Source organism: Coffea arabica, chromosome 2e (genome assembly GCF_036785885.1).
Source record: "Coffea arabica cultivar ET-39 chromosome 2e, Coffea Arabica ET-39 HiFi, whole genome shotgun sequence".
In the NCBI taxonomy this organism is placed as follows: domain Eukaryota; kingdom Viridiplantae; phylum Streptophyta; class Magnoliopsida; order Gentianales; family Rubiaceae; genus Coffea; species Coffea arabica.
Window position 1 is genome coordinate 33,408,540 of NC_092313.1, and position 20,236 is coordinate 33,428,775.

Here is a 20,236-nt window from a genome sequence, read left to right on the forward strand (position 1 = left end):
CATGGTGTTTGAGGAACCCTTTTTTTTTTTTTTTTTTTTTTTTAAAGCTTCAGGAACCCTAATTCTACATTGTCAAATTATTATTGCCTTCTGATCTAAAGTAAATTTATACAGGCAACTTTGGTAGAAAGCAAACCCATATTCTACAACATTGAATTAATGTTTTTTTTTCTTATTTAAAGTAAATTTATATACACTGACAACTTCACATAAGGGAGATTTAAAAATTAGACAACGTGTCGAGAAGCTATTTCCGAAACGGAAAGAATCTCCTGATTAGATTGTTACTTTATGTATTATAGTAATTTAATATATATGAAATAAAAAATAATTGAAAATATGTTTATAAAATAGGTAAAAAAAATTTTTAATAAACTTCCAAACAAGTCCACTATAATAAGTACAGCATAACGATGGGCAAATGCGTAAATTTAAGTACCAAGGGAGAAAACACTGTTGCGAATATGATTCCCTAATCCCTAAAGCCCTAACCATAAACCCCATTTGTCTTTCATCTCCAGGCTCAGATAAATCCGATTCGTCGCTCCTTCAATCCTGCCGCTGATTTGAGAAAATCTCGTATTGGGAATGGCTCGTTTCCGGAATGTAAGTTTTTCGATTTTCTAGGCTCTGATTCTTTTCACGAAACGTAGCTTCAATTGTAGCTTACAAACCTTATTGATTCTAATGGAGTTTAATTTGTCCTGGAAAAATGGATTCAGAAGTAAGGGAAAACGTTATTGATTTACTGTAATTTGATTTTTTCATGGACCCTAGCTTATTGTGTATGCGAACCAGCTTTACTGACTGTAATTTGGTTCAATTTCTTTTTTTTTTTTTTGTAAAATTTTTTTTTACGGAAAATTGGATTCAGAAAAAGAGGAAGGTGTTTGTGAAGCCGGTTGCGAAGAAGCAGCCAAGTGTGGATCATGTAACTGGAGAAAAGATTCCCAAAAGCTTCGTGTTTTCAAGGGGAAAATTGCCTGGTCCTCTCAGACAGCTGCAAATGGACTTGAGAAAGTTGATGCTTCCTTTCACTGCTCTCAAGCTCAAAGTAAGTTAGATGCTTAATTTGCTCAAACCAATTTATTGCTGCTAGTTTTTTCATTGTTTTGCACTTCTGACAGTGTCTTTCAATTATTTCATTTGCATCTCACATGTTTTAACAACGTAGAAAGTTATTTGCAAGTTATTTGGAGAATCTCTATCAGAGAGCAATTTTGTCCGCTTCATGTTTAGTGTACATTGTGATCTTGTTAGTTAGTTAGTTCTCTGATTTGTTCTTGCTATTACAGGAGAAGAAGCGAAATAATCTCAAAGACTTTTTGAATGTTGCCGGGCCTATGGGTGTCACTCATTTCCTTATCCTATCAAAAACGGAGTCTGCACCATACATGAGGGTTGCTAGAACACCCCAGGGCCCTACTATCACATTCAAGATACAGGAATACTCATTGGCATCTGATATTGCGCAATCTCAGCTGCGCCCAAGATGCCCTCAAGATCTTTTCAAGAATTCACCCTTGGTATATTTTCTCTTAACACTGCTGTCATAAGAATGACATTGCTCACTGGTTTGTCCGCTTTTGTGTCTTGTGCATTCTACGAATCATTATTATATCAGGGATTGCTCCATGTAGCTTTTGTTCAACATTTTGTTGGTCATGGCACTTTTTTATTTGCTAAGCTTGTGAATGAATGATGCAGATTGTGCTTTCTGGTTTTGGTACTGGAGAGCAGCATCTAAAGCTTACAACTATCATGTTCCAGAATATCTTTCCTGCTATTGACATAAACACTGTGAGTAAAGATGTATGATCAAAAAAATTCTGGCATTGGGGCTATTTCCCTTTTTCTCATGCTCTGCCTACTGCAGGTCAAACTTTCCTCTTGCCAAAGAATTGTGTTGCTTAATTACAATAAAGACACGAAGCTTATTGATTTCCGCCATTACTCAATCAGATTACAACCTGTTGGCGTCTCGGGCAGAATTAGAAAATTTGTACAGAATCATCAAGTGCCTGATTTAAGAACTCTTCAAGATGTGAGCGATTTTGTGACAAAGTATCTCTCTCTCTCTCTCTCTCTCTCTCTCTCTAACACACACACACACACACACACACACACACACACACACACACTCACTCACTCTAGGCATGCGTGTTTACGCCTCTGTATATTGTTTAAAACTGAGGATATTTTGTGAAAGATTTTAACATATTTAATAATCTCTGAGTGAGCTTCATCTGCGACTCGGGGAAATTAAGCTCCTGATCAATTGGGTGAAAAGTGATGGGCTGTTGCTAATGTAGTTGATTTTAGACCAACAGAAGTGACTGAATATGTTATAAGTAACCTAGAAGGTTTGCCTCCCGAAACTTAAACAGTAACAGACTTTGCTAATGACATGAAACAAGAGGAAGAAAGATAAGATCAACAAGTCGTTGCCTTTAGAAGCGCTTAGGTTCTTAGTACTTATTCTGCCTTCCCTTTTCATACGTGAAGGGCTGGTTATGGGTCAGAAAGTGAAGCAGATGATGAAGCTGCAACTGTTAGCCTGGCAGCAGATCTTGGTAGAGCAAATCGGGTGTCTACAAAAAGTGCTGTGAAGCTCCAAGAGATTGGGCCTCGTATGACACTTCAGCTCATGAAAATTGAGGAAGGATTATGTTCTGGTGTAGTCATATTCAGTGAATATGGTATTTTTCAACATCTTTTTTCTTCTTAATCTCATAGAAAATATAGTTCCACATTTACTTGACATCTTATATCTTTAAACTCTTCATCTGCTGCTTAATTGCTTGAAGTTTGCTGTTTTCCTGTGAGTTCTGTGTTAACAAAATGGAATTATATTCATACAGTAGTTTGTCAAATCATGCCCTGCCTTTGGACTGAAAAGAGTTTGAAAAAATAAGAGCAATGGTGTATACTACTACTACGAAATCATCTGCCAGTCCGTTGGTGGAGGACTGATAAATAATAATAATTTGTTTTTCCTGAGAAGTCCTTGTTTCTTATCTGCATTGACAGTCTTATAAGTGTTACTTGTGGCTTTCTGCATTGTTTAACTGGTTATGCCTGTCTTGTGGATTGTTGTTCATAAGGTTTGCATCTCACTGATTATAATTTGTTAGCATGATATCCCTTACCTTGAAGATAATTTTTATCCTTTCAATTTCTCATTTCTATGGTCATCTTAATCAGATTCATTTTGAACGAATTCTTCACCATGTGGTTCTCTGTTGTATTCAGGAAATAGTAATGCAAAAGAGAAGCAGGATAAGAAAGAAAGAAAAGAAGGAGAAGATGGTGACGATGAAGACGATGATGAAGACAGCAAAGAAGAAGAAGACGATGATGATGAGACCGGAGACTTCAATGAAGAAGAAGAATAGGAGCTAGAAAATAAGGAAAAATTAATTTGAGGTAGTCGTCAAATGGAAGAATGAAGCTGCATAGTAAAATTTTGTGCGAGAGACCATGTTTTCACACTGATTTTCTACTCTTATGAGTAGCGGTCCTTGACCAATGTAACTTCTGTTGGCCCATCATTTTGTCTAAACTGGTGTGTAAAAGTAGTGTAGAAAATTTACTACCATTTTTAATTGCTTCATTCAAATCTGTTTACACATGATTTACCACTTGAGGAGGTTTAAATTATTTGGCAATTTAAGATGCTTACAGTTTCTTTTGCCTACTCTTATGATTGTTGACCATTTTGAGATATAGGAGGCTTACTGTTGATTTGCTGTGCATGCAAGCACTAAACATTTTGCTTGTGAGGAAAGCCAGTGTTTGAAAGAAGAGGGGACTGTTTCAAAAGTGTGGAACAAAATCTGAGATTAAATAGATAACACTTCAATTCTGAAAAAAAAAGGGGGCTTCTGTTGTTTCATGTTGGTTTTTTGTTGATGACGATTTCGTAGGAAGTAAAATTAACAGATGGACATCGCACTAAGAAGAAGTGGGAAGGGTTATGAAAATTTTGCTGATGAAGCATCCATTGGCTTGCCCAATCTGTAACCAAGGCAGTCAATGTCATCTATAAGATCCCTCAATGGCTTGTGAATCTGATTGGGCTGTTGTACTGAAATGAGGTCTGTGATTGATCAGAATCTAGGTTCATTGGTCAAGGCTGTCATTACTAGGAGCATTCAGGTACAAGGTATGCCCAAGATTCAGTATGTTAGTCTTTGTTACATCAGATCTACTGTGCATAACTTGTTATACCATAGAATCTATGTCAATTGTATTGTGGTGATCCATATTTGCTAAATCGTTTTAAGATAGTTGTGCATTAGCATTCAGTCTGCATTGAACTGCTTTGAAAATGACTGACTTGAATAAATTTTGTTTTTCATCATAATTCCTTACTCAAAGTTCTTGTTTCTACTTTTGCATCTGGTGTCAGGATCTATTGGCTATTGTGGTTAGGCAAGAACCTTGGGCCACCTTTTATTCAGTATGTGGCCTTTCTGTGTTGTACTAGCCCGTGCTGATCTTGGCACATGTTTTCAAGTATTTACTGTTTTATCATAGGTTTGACAACTCTATGCCTGCATTTCCTGGTTCAAGATATCAATGGAGATTGGATATCAGACGACATGTTTCTTTTTGATGCCATAAAGAGGCAGAGATAGAAGGATCCCATGATTCGTGGTCCAGAGAACACTTCAAGGCAGAGGGTTAACATGATGCTCTCGCCAGGGTTGCTGAAATCGTCCACCAAGCCAAGCCGGACAAAGTTGTTGGGGTTGCTAGTAAACTGTCTGATGCTGAACCCATTGTGGCATTGAAGGATTTCTTAAGAAAAATTGGGGCCAATTAATGTTTGGTGTGAGGATTATGGCCCCAACGCTGGCGTCTGCTCTCTATATGCTATGCAAAACAGCATTCGTTGCGTGGAGATGGAAAATGTTTCCTCTTGGTTGGTTCTAAAGGTACTGTTCTTCAATTTTTAATTCATATGCATCTGATCTTATAAGAGTGAGTCAGGCATGTGAGTAACCTGTAAAACTTTACCTGCATGCATATGGTGCCTATGTTTGGAGGTGTTGTCTGTATGGTCTTCTTCACCCTTAGAGAAAAGAAAAAAGATTTGGCAAGCAAAGACCCTGAGCTCCTCAAAGGCTAGTTATCGCTTTGTCAAACGAAAAGGTCAATCTGGAATTATGTATACCTTTTTGGTCCTGCGGAAAACTTCATACATGCTAGTTATTGGAGATAATTATGAGTTCTTGAAGAATTATGGCTGCTTTTTAATAATTTTATTCTCTAACCAAACTTTAGGGATGTTAATCCACCTCAAATCTTGGAGATATTATAGTTCTTTGTTAAGTTCCCTTTTAAACCACTATTGAAAACCAAAATTTTACTTCAATATCTTAATATATAATCTTAATTTTGGATTTCAGACTATTTAATAATCATTGCAAAATTTACTACATTGTAAAGTTTTGTTTCCCTGAACTAGTATCCTTGTCTCGGAAAAGAGACTTGCCCAGCCAGCAAAGGGCATCTATCTTGAGGATTTTCTTGACTCCTGATGTTTTTTGTCAGTAGTTCTCTCGTATGAACAGGTTTAATTGTCCTTATCCTCACATTTGGTTCTATGAACTTAAAAATTGGGGTGACGTGTCATGCTCTTTTCCTTTGCCATCCCTTTTTTTTTTTTTTTTTGTTGGGGACAATGTTTGTTGTTTACATGTTCTCAGCCAAGTTAGAAGCTTCTATGGTAAATGCCAGAAAGTGAATAAGTGTTCGGGCAACCAAAGCTTAGGTGGGTTGTAAAGGTGCTGCAATAGTCTCCAAGTTTGATCACGAAAATCTTGGTACAGGGCCTCAAATGCTCAGAGGTAATTGCTGAGGGTCGCCATTGTTTGTCTTCAATGTGTCCAAATTTCGAGAACCTTTATATCATTGTTCTTGTTGTTGGGTTTGATAGCGGAATGACAAGGAAGCTGTATTCTCAGAGGTTGAGACTATTACATAACATGGAAAGGTTGTTATACCAACATGGTGCTACTGAATGCCGTTGAAACTGCAGCTGTTGATACTTGGACTTGTTCCACAATCTGGTAATAGCGTCGAACCTTCCTAGTTTATCTATCTGATGTGCTGGCAATGTAAACTTGGAGAAAGTTCCAAGGACACGGTAGGGGACTGCAGTGAACTATCATTCCAATGTGATTTTCTCAATCTGAGAAGGATACGTGTTTTAATGCAGAAGGGTGTGCTAAACTACTGCGCCAGCAGTAACTCATGGTAGGTGATGCTAGGGATGGGTGGGAAATAATTAGAACGTTTTCTGAGGCTGCCGATGTACATCTACGGTGTGATTCCTTCAGTGCTATGAGATCTTGGATGAGGATTGTAGCACCAAACCTACTGCATATAGATGCTAGAGAACCGGTAATATTTTCATGCTCTTTGAAGTCTGAATAGCCCCAGGAGATGAGCACTGTTTCATTTGGAACAACCAGTGATAGAATTTTTACACGGATATGGACTAGGTCACACACGGGATCCTCAGTGTCACTTTTCAGGTGACAATTCAGTGTCACTTCTATATTTATGCCAAGTGTCCTGTTTATTTAATTTGTCATGTGCTGTTTATTTAAATTTCTTCTATCATCACGTGATAAGTGGGATTGGCACCGAATAGTGGCATAGAGGATCCCAACTGGGACTAGGTGCCAGTGCAATTGCGATTTCACGTGGTTCGGTCTGAATATTGTACTTGTTACATTATTTGATGTATATTCACATTGAATTTTATATTCGTGAAAAAAAAGTGATGTACATGAATAAAATATTTTACATATATTTAATATTTTACATATATTTAATATAACGTTGTAATGTAGTTGTATGTCAAATTTAAGTTTATAATTGAACCACGAAAAATACAATCACACCGAACCCCATCCCCTGGTACAGGATGAATTCAATCACCAGGGCATCCAAGGACATGGCTTATTGCAATGCGTTATCGTTGAAGAAATAAGCTTTGGAAAAATGATGCGACGTCAAATGCATCAATACCTGGCTTGGCCTTTGTGCTTTAGTCTTCTTCGAAAGCAACCAAGGTTTAAACAGGTTTGATAGTCTTTTATCCGTTGCTGTCAGCATAGGAATTTATAGGAGACTTATTCGGCAAAGGAGTCAATAGGGTGATTCCAATGTCAAAATACATTGATAATCATTTTTTTCAAGTTAAGGGTTGTTTTCGAAATGATTTAAGTTGATTTCGACAGTTTTGTTCTTAAATTAACTGGGAAGGCTTTTAACTGTTGAAATTTTTTTTCTTAAGGATTTTGTGTTTGCTCAAAAGAAGGTAGGCTTTTTGTTTTTTTTTTTTGTTTTCAAATCAACTTCCTGATTTTTGCGAGTACCCTTCCTATTGGGTTCCGCCATGCTCAAGGAATTGAAATACCTTTTGATCCCTTCATTTTGTACCAATTTTTAAAAACATCCTAGCATACTAGAGTTAGTTTGAGACAGTTTGGAAGTCCACGTCAATATGCCTTTAATCAGAGAAAATTTTTACTCGGTTTTGAGCAACTACTTGGTAAGTTAGTTTTTTGACTACTTTACTATACGCATTTGATAAAATTGAAACTTCAAAATTAAAGTTTGAAATTTAAAATTTGAAATTTAAATTCATTAAGTTGTTTATTTGTTTAATACTAAGGTTCTGTTTGATAAAACTGAATCTAAATTTTGAAATCTGAAATCTGAATACTGAAACAATTAATTTGTTGAATTTTAGCACTAAAAAGAAATATATAAATGTCTAAATTTTAATACTAAACCTATTTATACTGTTTAATAAATATTTTATAACTGAATGCTTAATAAGTTAAATTTAACAATTTTGCCCTTATATCTTTTCATTCACAAAAGAAATAAAACCTATGATTTAATTAGTTTAAAAATATTAGATATGAAAATGACAATATTTATTTTTAAATCAAATTAATATAAAAAGATAAAATATATTATATGAGGGGTATGGAGAAGATGTGAAAGTCATTAAAAAGGGAGAAAAGAGAAATAGAAAACCCTTAGATAGAGAATATCAGGTTGTTTAATTAGATAAGAATTTTGAATATAATTAACAAACAATGATAGATTTGGTAGATAATCTAAGGTAGTTGAAGTAATTCTATTAATTCTTATTGTAATTAAACATTCAGTTAGGATTCTTGTGGTGAAAAAAATACACACAACTTCGGCATTGTTTAACAAGTTCAGTAGATGGATTTTCATTTATCAAATACTCAAAACATCTGAATGTCTGAAAAAGTTCAGTTTCAATACTTTTTTATGTTATCAAACAGATCCAAATTTGATACATTTAATTGTATATCACATTAAGTGATAAATGAATATCTTATTACTTATTTTTTTGGAGCAAATTTTGCTTAAAAAATTTAATGTCATTTAATTAATTCAGATGGTTAATTTTTAGTTTTTTAATTTTCAAATGCATCTGAATATATTAAGATCTAAATCTATTAAAGTTAAGTGTTGAATTGAATTATCAAATAGAGCTACCTTAGACAAACAAGACCTCATGGTCTTATTTAGAATGTATTAGGTATGTATTTAGGACTAATCTTTCTTATACTGACAGTATATACACTGTCAACGTTGGATGAATAACAACTACGCAAAATTTAAATTTGAAATGCAACTTTTGTACACATGTAATGAATCCAACGGTAATAGTGTATATGTGACGACCCCACCTCTCTCGAAAGCGTACCCCAGAGTTTAGCGGATCGCTTGCCCAACTCTCGTCATGACTCATTCACTTTTATCTTCAAGAAAACAACTTATAATTTCAAAAGTAAATGAAACAACAGTTTCCAAATTTAGAATGTCCATTTATAATCATGTTTATCATAAATGTTCATACATTTTCAAATATAACAAAAATGGGTAAAATACACTAAACCCCCTTGTGGTTTGGGTTATTATCATAAAGCCTCCTCATTGTTTAAAAACTTCTAAAGTACCCCCTCATAGTTTGGACTAATTTGGGCAATGAACGGAAATCGTCTAATTTGACGGGAAGTAAATTACAAACGCTTGACAAGCGAGTGTGATAACAATACATCAAGGGTAATGTGATAATTTTACGTTTTCTTTTCTTTTTTTCCTTGTTCTTCCTTTTTCTTCTTACTCCTGAACGATTTGGAGTAGAAATTACATGAATCTAGATGAAATCTAAGACCCAATGATGTTGAAGATGACGATGACGGTGGTGACCATGGCAATTGAAGCAGCAAAAATTACCATTGATAGATTGATTTGTACACTTCAATCACTGTAGCAGATGAATTTAGTTGTAAACTCAGGGACTGCTGTGCAGGACAAATCCTCCTCCTTCGGCTCTACCAGGTGGGTTTGGGATGTAATCAATTGGTGGGCTAAGCAGAAAGTAATATGGCATTGAAGGCGGTGGCGGGCTTGGAACAAATACAGATGGATTGTGATTCAAGGGAGCTCAACGGAATGGAATGAAAAGAATGGAAAGTGATTTCAGCCATAGAGATCCACTAATTGCGACCGCCTCAAAGTTTCAATGGATAGTTTAAAGGATCTGGCAAAAGCATCAAAAGACTCTTTTGCGCTGTTGGCATTTTGCAACTTTCTGGGTGAGAGAACAAGAAACAAGAACCCATTTTCCACAAACCCAACAAACAAAAAAAAAAAAACGTACAGAGGGTAGAGGGAGAAAAGGAAGCCAGGAAAGTTTCTCTGCTTTTTCTTCCAAAATTCTCTCTGCCATTGGAAAGCTTTTTGAGTGCTTTTTCTGTTTCTAAATTTGTACTTTCTTTCTACGTAGCACTGGAAAAAAAAGTCCTCTTTTTTTTTAAAGTATTTCTTGCAAAACCGTTTCCTTCTTTTTTTGAGCTCTTTTGCGGAACAGTTAAGGTTTCTGTTAGCAATTGGATCGGGTCGGGCTAATTTCCGGGGGTTGGACTAGTGCAATTCGGAACCTGGAAATGGACTCAATGGAGGCAACTTCAGCTTCTGCTGCAGCTGCGACTCTAGGTTCGAATAATGGTTTGGGAGGGCTGTTATCAGCTGTGATGCCAGCGGACATGGGCTCGATTGAGGTGGATGCGGTGACGGAGACTGAGTTGAAGGAGAATGGGTTTTCAGTTGAATGGTGGCTGTGATAATTGGTAGCTATTCTATTGTTGTCGAAGGAAAAAATGGAGATTTGGAGAAGATGATAAGTTTTGAAACAAGGTTAATATAGGAATTTCATATTTTCCGTCAAATTAGACGATTTCCGTTCATTGTCCAAATTAGTCCAAACTATGAGGGGGTACTTTGGGGGTTTTTAAACAATGAGGAGGTTTTATGATAATAACCCAAACCACAAGGGGGTTTAGTGTATTTTACCCAACAAAAATTCAAGTTCTAGATTACTTCCAACCCTAATCGAGCACCAACGCGAGTACAATCATAAAAGTCAAAAAAACTAGACGATACCAGTCTGTACCAGTCTCACGCCTATGTTCGTACCCTCTGCAAGGAAAACAAAAACTCATAGGGTGAGTCAAAATTCAGTGAGGTTCCAAAACATCATGTAAACCTAAGTAGCGAGTTGACCATTATATAAAACTTAAAATATCAAAGTAGCGAGCAAAAGTTCGTAAAAGTGAGCAATAACATTTTAAATAGCAAATCATTAGATATCCAATATTTCCAGATAAAAGGATACAGTAGCTCTTGCGAGCTAACTCCGCCATAGCTTTACCAAGTATTAGTTGACACTCCGTCAACTTTCAGGTAGAATAACCAGTCCAATAGGGCGCCACTTAACTCCAATCTCCATCCACCATTTAAACTCCCTACCGGACCCGAACTCCAATATAAATAGTGGTGGTAATATTCGAGCATATCAATTAGTCGAGAAGATAACAACCCACTCAACAAAGCAGTAGACCCAAAGTTCGTTATCTTATCGACCAGACCCTTGCCGACTTGACTCGATTAACTAGCCACATGATTTTTGGAATTCTAGATAGTATTCAAGTCATACACATATATATATCAAGCGAATTGTAACCAGTGCACAGTAATAAGTTACATTAGGGCAAGTGCAATAAAATACACCCTTGCTCGTTCAAACAAGTCAAGTACTATCCAATCGCATTAGCAAAGCATTTCATTCAAGTATCAAATTCAATCATACACTTGGAAACACTCACCAATGATTTATTGCTGTCCAAAACCAAACTCAGGTTCAACTCCCTGACTAGAGTCAAAATCTGCGATGAAATATCGTGTAACAACTTGCAATCAATTAGGGTTCCAAAATATAGGAGTTTCGTTTAACGAAAATCAAGTAAATAAAACTCATTTAAATAGTACTCATAATACTTATTAAACTCTAGAAAATTCGTGCTCGATTCTTTGGTTTCGATAAAGAAACGATTTAAACATTTTAAATTCGTAACTTGGTGAAAGAAACTAGAAAATCGTATTTAAAGTGGTCGCTACTTCCTCCATATAAAATATTTAGGTTTTGGCAAAAATTTCAGTTTATATATCCCTACTAAGGGGAATTCAAATACCCTAAGCAATCTAAGTTCAAATCAACCAAGAATCATCGCTCAAGTTCCATTTCCGCTCGCTTGGACTTCAAGAAAAAAAAAAACGGACTGCATCCCCTTTGTTTTTTCCTAATTTTTCAGCCATTTTCAAGGCTACATTTTCATCTCAAATCAACCCAAATCAATGCTACAAGTAATGAGATAAATTCGGTTCTCATACTAGTCATAAAACCATCCAATTAAAACTCATTTCTAGCATATATACATCATAATATCAAAACTGAAAAATTTCCCATTAAAGCTGAAATTGTAGAACTAAATCTGAAATTTTCTATTTAAAAGTCAAAAAGTCACAATAAAACTACCAATCATCACACAAGTCCATAACCAAGGTCAATATAACATATTATGGATAAACAACATAAATCAAGGCTGAAAATCATAAACCCTAGGTTGAAATTTCACCAATTTTCACCAAATCTAGGTTATCATTCACAATATTCCAAGTTTCAAATTATCTTCACCATAGATTGCAAAAATAAGAAAGAAAAAAGAAATTGTTCAACTTATACCTTCAAGCTCTTGAAGAAAGTGAAGAACCAAGACTTTCTCTTCAAAAAAACTCTCCACTACAAGCTTCCTTGCTCCCTTGGTGTTTGTTTGTTCAGTTTAGTTTTGTGATTCCAACTCAAACAAGACAAGAATCAAGATAAAGTTGGTGATTTGTCTTCTCTCTTTTCCTCTCCAAACTAACAGCCAAGACAAGAAAGAATGAAGGAAAGTTTAGCCAAAAGAAAGATAAGAAGGTAAGAAAGTCTCTTGGTCAAACAAGCTTAGATCATCAACACTTGGCAAGGCCAAGTTTTTCCCCTAATTTTTTTCTTTTCTTTCCTTCCTCTTGGTCAATATTTTCAGCCAACTTAGGGTTAATTTTGAGGAAGATTAAATGAAATAAAAACAAGGAGATTAGGAAAAAAAAGTATTAGTCAAGTGGTGTACTCAACCGGTAACAAATGGCGCACGTCGGTTCAAACTTATTTTCTTAACTCTCTTATACTTTTGTTTTAACTTATGATTCACTAACTTATTCTTAGCACTTCCAATCACACGCTTTCTTTTACTTAATATTCGCTCATATCCACCAAATTTAATACACACATCTTACCAACTGATCACACTACCAACATACACAAAAATTCTAGTTTATTTTAACTATAAAAGTAAAAGTAAAATTCTCGATTCTATTATTTATTACAACTATTGAGAGAGTAAATTAGTAGTAAAGAATTTATAAATTAACTTATTCAGAATAAAAGAGGATTATAAAAAAATTATAGGTGAATTTTTAAATCCTCACACTCTCTCCCCTTTAAAAGAATTTCGAGATCAAAATTCATACCTTTATTTGTAAGTAACTCAGGGTATTTCTCTTGTATATCCGTTTCTAACTCCCAAGTTGCTTTCTCTACCTCATGTTGTTTCCATAGAATCTTAACCAGTGGAATTTGCTTATTCCTCAAGTCCTTCACTTTTCAATTTAGTACTCAAATAGGTCATTTCTCATAGGTCAAAAACTCGTCAAACTCAATATCCTCTGGCAGCAAAATATGAGTCAAATCCGAATGATATTTCTTAAACAAGAAAACGTGGAAAATATCGTAGATTTGAGATAAGCTGGCCGGCAACTCTAGTCGGTAAGCCACTTTTCCTACCCGTTGGAGTATACTGAAAGGTCCTATGTATTTTGGTTGTAACTTCTTTCCTTTTCCCACCTTGATCTTTCCTTTCAGTGGTGTAACCTTAAAAAATACCTTATTTTCTATCTCAAATTCCAAATCTTTTCTCCGATGGTCGGCATAGCTCTTTTGTCGACTTTGGACCGTTTGAAACCTCTGACGTATCATTTTTACCTTTTCGTAGGCCTCCTCAACCTATGGTATTGTTATCGAATCTATAACCTTTCTCTCTCCTACTTCATCCCAATGGATCGACGATCTGCATTTTCGTCCATAAAGTGCTTCATATGGGGCCATTTGGATAGAAGAGTGATAACTGTTGTTATAGGCAAACTTGGCTAACGTCATGTACTGGCTCCAACTCCCTCCAAAATTCACAATACAGGCTCTTAACATATCCTCGAGAGTTTGAATGGTTCTCTCCGACTGTCCATCTGTTTGAGGATGATAGGCCGTACTATAGTTTAACTTAATTCCTAGAGCCTCTTTCAACTTCTGCCAAAATTGAGATACAAATTTAGGGTATCTATCGGGTACTCTGCTCACTGGTACTCCATGTAATCTTACAACCTCATCCATATAAAGTTTGGCAAGTTTTTCCAAAGAATATTTCATGTTTACGGGTAAGCAATGTGCGGCTTTAGTCAATCGGTCCACTATCACCCAAACCGCATCATGACCCTTTTGAGTTCGTGGTAATCCAGACACAAAATTCATCGTTATGTATTTTCACTTCCACTCAGGTATCTCTAGACGCTGTAATAAATCCGATGATTTTTTATACTCGGCCTTCACTTATTGACACGTAAAACACTTTTGAACAAATTGAGTAATTTTCGATTTCATGTTGTCCCACCAATATAAACCCTTGAACTCCTTGTACATCTTACTCCTCCCTAGATATACAGTGTACCTAGAATGGTGAGATTCTTCTAAAATGTCCCGTTTCAAGTCCTCATCCTTCGATACAATAATACTATTTCGAAACCTTAAAATGTCATCGGGACCTAAATTGAAGTCGGATAACTCTCCCTTTTCCACCCTTTCCATCCACTTTTGTATTATTAGTTCTTTCTTTTGACTCTCCTTATTTCGGTCCAACAATGTTGATTTCACCACAATATTGCTAAAGATAATCTTTTGTGGTTCAAAACGAGGGTTCCACTCACTAACATCTTCTAACAGGTTCCACTCTTTTATCATCAAACCTGCTAGTTGAGCCTTCCGACTTAAAGCATCTGCCACAATATTGATTTTTCTTGGATGGTAGTTAATGGTGCAGTCATAAACTCATAATCTTCTAAAAACTCCGCCTATCGACGTTGCCTCAGATTTAGTTCCTTCTGCGAAAATAAATACTTAAATCTTTTATGGTCTGTATACACCTCAAAAGTCACACCATACAAGTAATGCCACCATTTTTTCAAAGCAAATACAACGGTTGTGAGTTCTAAATCATGGGTTAGATAATTCTGCTCATGAACTTTTAACTTCCGAGAAGTATAGGCAATTACATTCCGATTTTGCATTAAAACACACCCTAAACCTTCTCTTGAAGCACCTGTATATACCGTATAGCTATCCTTTCCATTCAACAAAACTAACACTGGTACCGTGGTCAATTGTTTCTTAACCTCTTGGAAACTGGTTTCACACTTAATGCCCCAAATGAATTTACCCTACTTCTTGGTCAAGTCAGTTAGGGGTCCCGCAATTCTTAAAAAATTCTTTATAAATCGACGGTAATACCCTACTAGACCCAAGAAACTACGAATTTCAGTAAGATTCTTCGGCCGTTTCTATTTGACAACATATTCTATTTTAACCGGATCCACAATGAGTCCATTTTTTGAGATTACATGGTTTAGAAATGACACTTTCTCTAGTCAGAACTCGCACTTGCTAAATTTGACAAACAACTAGTGCTCTCTTAAAGTTTGCAATACTATTCTTAAGTGCCGCTCATGTTCCTCCTTGGTCTTAGAATACATCAAAATATCAACAATAAACACCATCACAAATTGGTCCACATAGGGTTTAAACATCCGATGCATTAAATCCATGAATGCCATTGGGGCATTAGTTAATCCAAATTGCATCACCGCAAATTTATAGTGTCCATATCGAGTGTTAAAAGCAGTTTTTGGCACGTCTTCCTTCTTAATTCTTAGTTGATAATATCCTTGTTGATCTAATTTAGAAAATACCATAACCCCTTGTAACTGGTCAAATAATTTATCAATATGAGACAAAGGATAATTATTTTTAACGGCCACCGCGTTCAACCCTTGGTAATCAATACACAATTTCAAACTCCCGTCCTTCTTCTTTACAAAAAAGTACTTGAGCGCCCCAAGATGACTCATTCTCATGTATAAATCTCCACTCTAGTAAGTCTTGCAATTGCAATTCTTTAAGTTCAGCGGGCACCATTCGATAAGGGGTTTTAGAGATGGGGTTAGTTTCAAGTGCTAAATCAATTTTAAACTCGATTTCTCTCCCGAGAGGTAACGATACCAATTTATCTGAGAACACATCTGGATATTCACTTATCACCGGCATATCCTCTACTTTAACCTTTTCGCTTGGAGTGTTAACTAGAAAGACTAGATACCCCCGTGCCCCATTACTTAGCAATTTTCTAAGTCTAATTCCCGAAATAAGGGCAGATGAAGCTAAAATACCCCTTACATCTAGTTTTAAGGTTGCCTCACCGGGTATACAAAACTCGACCACCTTTGTCAGGCAATCTACCGGAGCATGATAACGAACCAACCAATCCATTCCTATAATAACATCATACCCCTTTATGGCCAGACTTATAAGGTCGACTATCAATTTTCGCTCACCAACCCAAACGTCACAGTTTCTATATACCGCATTAGCAAGTAAAGATTGATTACTCGAAGGTGTTCTTACTTCTAAATCATATGGTAACCTCTCGACTTTCACATCAATTTCACACATAAAGTAGGGTTGACAAAAGAATGTGTTGTACCAGGGTCTATCAAAATCTTGGCCAAAAATCTTGGCCAAATGATGAAAAATAGAGATTGTACCTTCCACTACCTCCGACGGCTCGGGTATTGGGTATTGGTCCAAGGCATACACTCTAACTGGCACTCTTGATTTGGTCCCTCCTACGGTGGTCGGTTTAGAATTTGACCTATCGGCTGATTGGGTATCACTGATAAGTGGACATCTGGCGATTTGGTCTTCGGTGCTTTCGCACCGTAAACACTTCCATGCCTTCCGCCAACAATTATTCTCAGTGTCATTAGATTTCCTGCAATACCCACAAAACAATCAAGGGCTGATGTCTGGCCTCCTTGTGAGGCATCTCTCGCCTGTCCTCTTCCACCTGGTGCTCCTCTCGGAGTAATTCTTTTAGATGTCCCCGAAACTCTTCCACCGCCAGCTTCTCGATCTACTTTAGGGGATGGCATACACATCACTTTGTCCCTGTCCCTGACCTCCACTAGGCGCACCTCTTTTTCTTGCATGAAAAGCCTTCACTTGCGCCCTTGCAATTTCTATCCTCTGGACTTTCTCAAAAACCTTCGTGAAAGTATTAATTTGTGCCGCTGCCAAAGTCTCCTGTATTTCTACATTTAACCCCTGTACAAACTGCCCCACCCTTCTTTGCTCCGTAACTATCAATTCAGGAGCAAATTTGGATAATTTGGTGAATTGAGTTTTATACTCAGATACACTTAAGGCTCTCTAACGTAGCTTAATGAAATCGTCCTCCCTTTTCTCCTGAATTAAGGGTGGGAGATATTTCTCGTTAAATTCTCGCACAAAATTCAACCAGGTCCATACTGTTCATTCTCTCTCCCACTTAGCCCTAATTACATTCCACCATACTCTGGCTGGTCCCTCAAATTGGAATACTGCAAAGTACACCTGTCTTTCCTCCGTATAATTCAAGGCTGTGAAAATATTGATCATTGTCTCCAACCATCTCTCTGCTACTTGCGGGTTGGACCCTCCAAGGAATTACGAGGAGAAAACTTTTAGAACCACTCTAAAGCCCTATCTACCCCTATTTTAGGGTCCCTAAGTTGATTACCAGGGGTTTGACTCTGTTGCTCTACTAATCGAACTAAAATGTTAGTCACCTGCTAGATTGCGGTAGCTACCTGATCCCCTCTTTCGGCCCGAGGTTCAAGTTGCTGCTTGGCTATCGCATCTCTCTCTTCTCTCGATTCTTGTACTTGTCTAGCTCCACGTCCACGGCTAGAACCGTGCTCCTGATTTCGCCTACCTTCTATACCTCTTTTGAAAAATAGACTACATAGGTATAATCAAAATAAAGTAGCTATAAAGCTCAATAAAAGCATTTCCAATTCATAAAATGAAATAATATGGCACATTTAAAATAAAACACTCTCTTTATATACATATCATAACAATTCACATATCAAGCCATGAAGTATTGTACATGTTATCCTTACAAAATCAAGTACTTATGGCAATCAAAGGATATTGAACAAAAGTAGACGCTAAATACATCAATCGTAACACGTCAATGTCAAAAACAAAACAAGAAAGATGACGTGTCATCCCAACTATCCTATACTATATCCTAGTTATCTTGCACAACCCGCAAACCCTAGATTCCTAGCTTAGTTTGTCATTGATCCAGCCGATTCCACCACCTTCTCAGGTGCGGCTGGCTCCTCTTCATGATTCTCCTAAGGGTCACTAGGAACTACATGCTCTTGACCTTCCCTGACCAAGTTCACCTGTACTACTTCCTCCACAAGTACTCCACACTCGGTTAAGATATTATCGGTTCGGTCCCTTACTTCCCTTACTATTCGAACAAGGCGACCATTAGCCTCCTGAACTTGCTCTCTAAAGGCATTTGTTCGTTTCTGCTCCTTGAGAATAGAAGCCTCAAGCTCTCGGATCCTATTCCTTGCATTTTTAGCACAACCTGCAGACGCTCAATTTCCGTCTGGCCTCGACGATTGGCACTAGCCAACCTCCCTTTCTCGCTTGCTATGAGAAGAATCACTCTATTGGGATATGAATAGGTATGCTAACAGTCACAGTGTCGGGCCCTATGTCCTGGAGTCCACAGCAATACCGGCCCTCCTGGACGCTCCTGATAGCTGAGCACTCGTCGAGGTCATTCGGCACTCCCATTCTCGCTATTTCCTTCCATTGCCCACATTACAAGTAGCATCAAAAGAATAAACAATTTAAACAAGTAACACTAATTTAGTCGCCTACTCTCTAGGGTTCCACACTTAGACATTCATAAACAAGCCATATCATATATAAGTCACTCAATCTACCCAGACCAATTCAAACTTAGGCTTTAATACCACCTATGACGACCCCACCTCTCCCTTGAGTGTACCCCAGGGTTTAGCGAACCGCCTGCCCAACTCTCGTCAGGACTCATTCACTCTCATCTTCAAGAAAACAACTTATAATTTCAAAAGTAAATGAAACAATAGTTTCCAAACTTAGAATGTACATTTATACTTATGTCTATCTCAAATGCTCATACATTCCCAAATATAACAAAAGTTCAAGTACTAGATAACTTCCAACCGTAATCGAGCACCAGCGCGAGTACAATCACAAAAGTAAAAAAAACTAGACGACACCAGCCTGAACTAGCCTCATGTCTATACTCGTACCCCCTGTAAGAAAAACAAAAACTAATAAGGTGAGCCAAAATTCAGGGCCTGTTTGGAACCTGAGTTTTTTGGGAGTTTATCTAAAACTTTACTGTAATGCACTGTAGAAGTTTTTGTAAGGTGAAAAACTTTTTTTTCTCTTTCTCTTTCTTTTTCTTTTTCTTTCTTTTCTTTTCTCTCTTCTTCTTCTTCTTCTTCTTTTTCTTCTTCCTTCTCCCTCCTCCTTCCCTCCCCCGTTACCTCTGCTTTCCCAGTTCCCAGCAGCCATGGCCCTACCATTTTTATTTCTTTCCTTTCTTTTTCTCTTTCTTTTTCTTTTTCTTTCTTTCTTTCCTTTTTCTTTTCTTTCCTCTCTTCTTCTTCTTTTTCTTCCTTCCTTCCCCCTCCCTCTTCCCTGGCGGTACCAGACGAACCAGCAGCCCCTCTCCCCAAATTTTTTTTCCTTTTCTCTTCCCCTCTTCTCCCTCTCTGCTCCCCTCTCCCCCTCTACTCCCCTTCACCATCCCCCTCTCCCTCCCAAAGCAGAGAGTCAGCAGCTATGGCACCTACAATTTTTTTTTTGCTTTTTCTCTTCCCCTCTTCTCCATCTCCCTCTCCCATTCTCCTCCCCTTTCCTACTCCCCTCCTCTTCCCCCTCCCCTTTTGCCCAATCCGGTCGTTTGATTAATCTGCGATCTGGTTCCGTGCGACCAGATCGCAGCTAAGGAAGCGAGAGGGTGGCCAGGGAGAGAAGGGAAGGAGAGGGGGAGGGGGAGGGGGAGAGAGAGAAGGAAAAAAAAAGGGTAGGCCGGACCGAAAACAGCGGCGGAGGTGGTGGTGGCCGGCGATGGAGGTGTGGCCAGCGATGAAGGTGTGGTGGATAGGGGTGGGGGAGAAAGAAGAAGAAAAGAGGAAATTTTTTGTATATTAGATATTTTGAAGTGTGTAGGTTAAAAAATTTGATAAGTTTTTTTGGGTTCCTATAGTTAAAGTTGTTAAAAAACTAATAGCTAAAAAACTTGGCCAAAAAACTCGGTTCCAAACAGGCCATCAGTGAGGTTCCAAAATATCATGCAAATCCAAATAGCGAGTTGACCATTATATAAGATCAAAGTAGCGAGCAAAAGTTAGTAAAAGTGAGCAATAACATTTCAAATAGCAAATCATTAGATATCCAATATTTCTAAGTAAAAAGATACAGTAGCTTTTGCGAACTAACTCCGTCATAGTTTCACCAAGTAGTAGTTGATACTCCGTCAATTTTCAGGTAGAGTAACCAGTCCAG

General features: G+C 37.3%; 1 protein-coding gene across 1 annotated transcript; it reads left to right on the forward strand.

The window, feature by feature from the left end:
• Window positions 1–402: 402 nt before the first annotated feature.
• Window positions 403–3,554, forward strand: LOC113732443 (peter Pan-like protein). The gene is made up of 7 exons (XM_027258199.2): window positions 403–606; window positions 875–1,054; window positions 1,296–1,526; window positions 1,708–1,800; window positions 1,877–2,064; window positions 2,506–2,699; window positions 3,253–3,554. Exons 1-7 carry the CDS (start codon window positions 589–591, stop codon window positions 3,393–3,395), a joined length of 1,047 nt encoding a protein of 348 aa, XP_027114000.2. The 5' UTR covers window positions 403–588; the 3' UTR covers window positions 3,396–3,554.
• Window positions 3,555–20,236: the final 16,682 nt, after the last annotated feature.

Coding starts and splice junctions, on each gene's coding strand:
- LOC113732443 (XM_027258199.2), top strand. Junction 1,055..1,295: donor TCACTGCTCTCAAGCTCAAA/GTAAGTTAGATG, acceptor TTGCTATTACAG/GAGAAGAAGCGAAATAATCT. Junction 1,801..1,876: donor CTGCTATTGACATAAACACT/GTGAGTAAAGAT, acceptor TGCCTACTGCAG/GTCAAACTTTCCTCTTGCCA.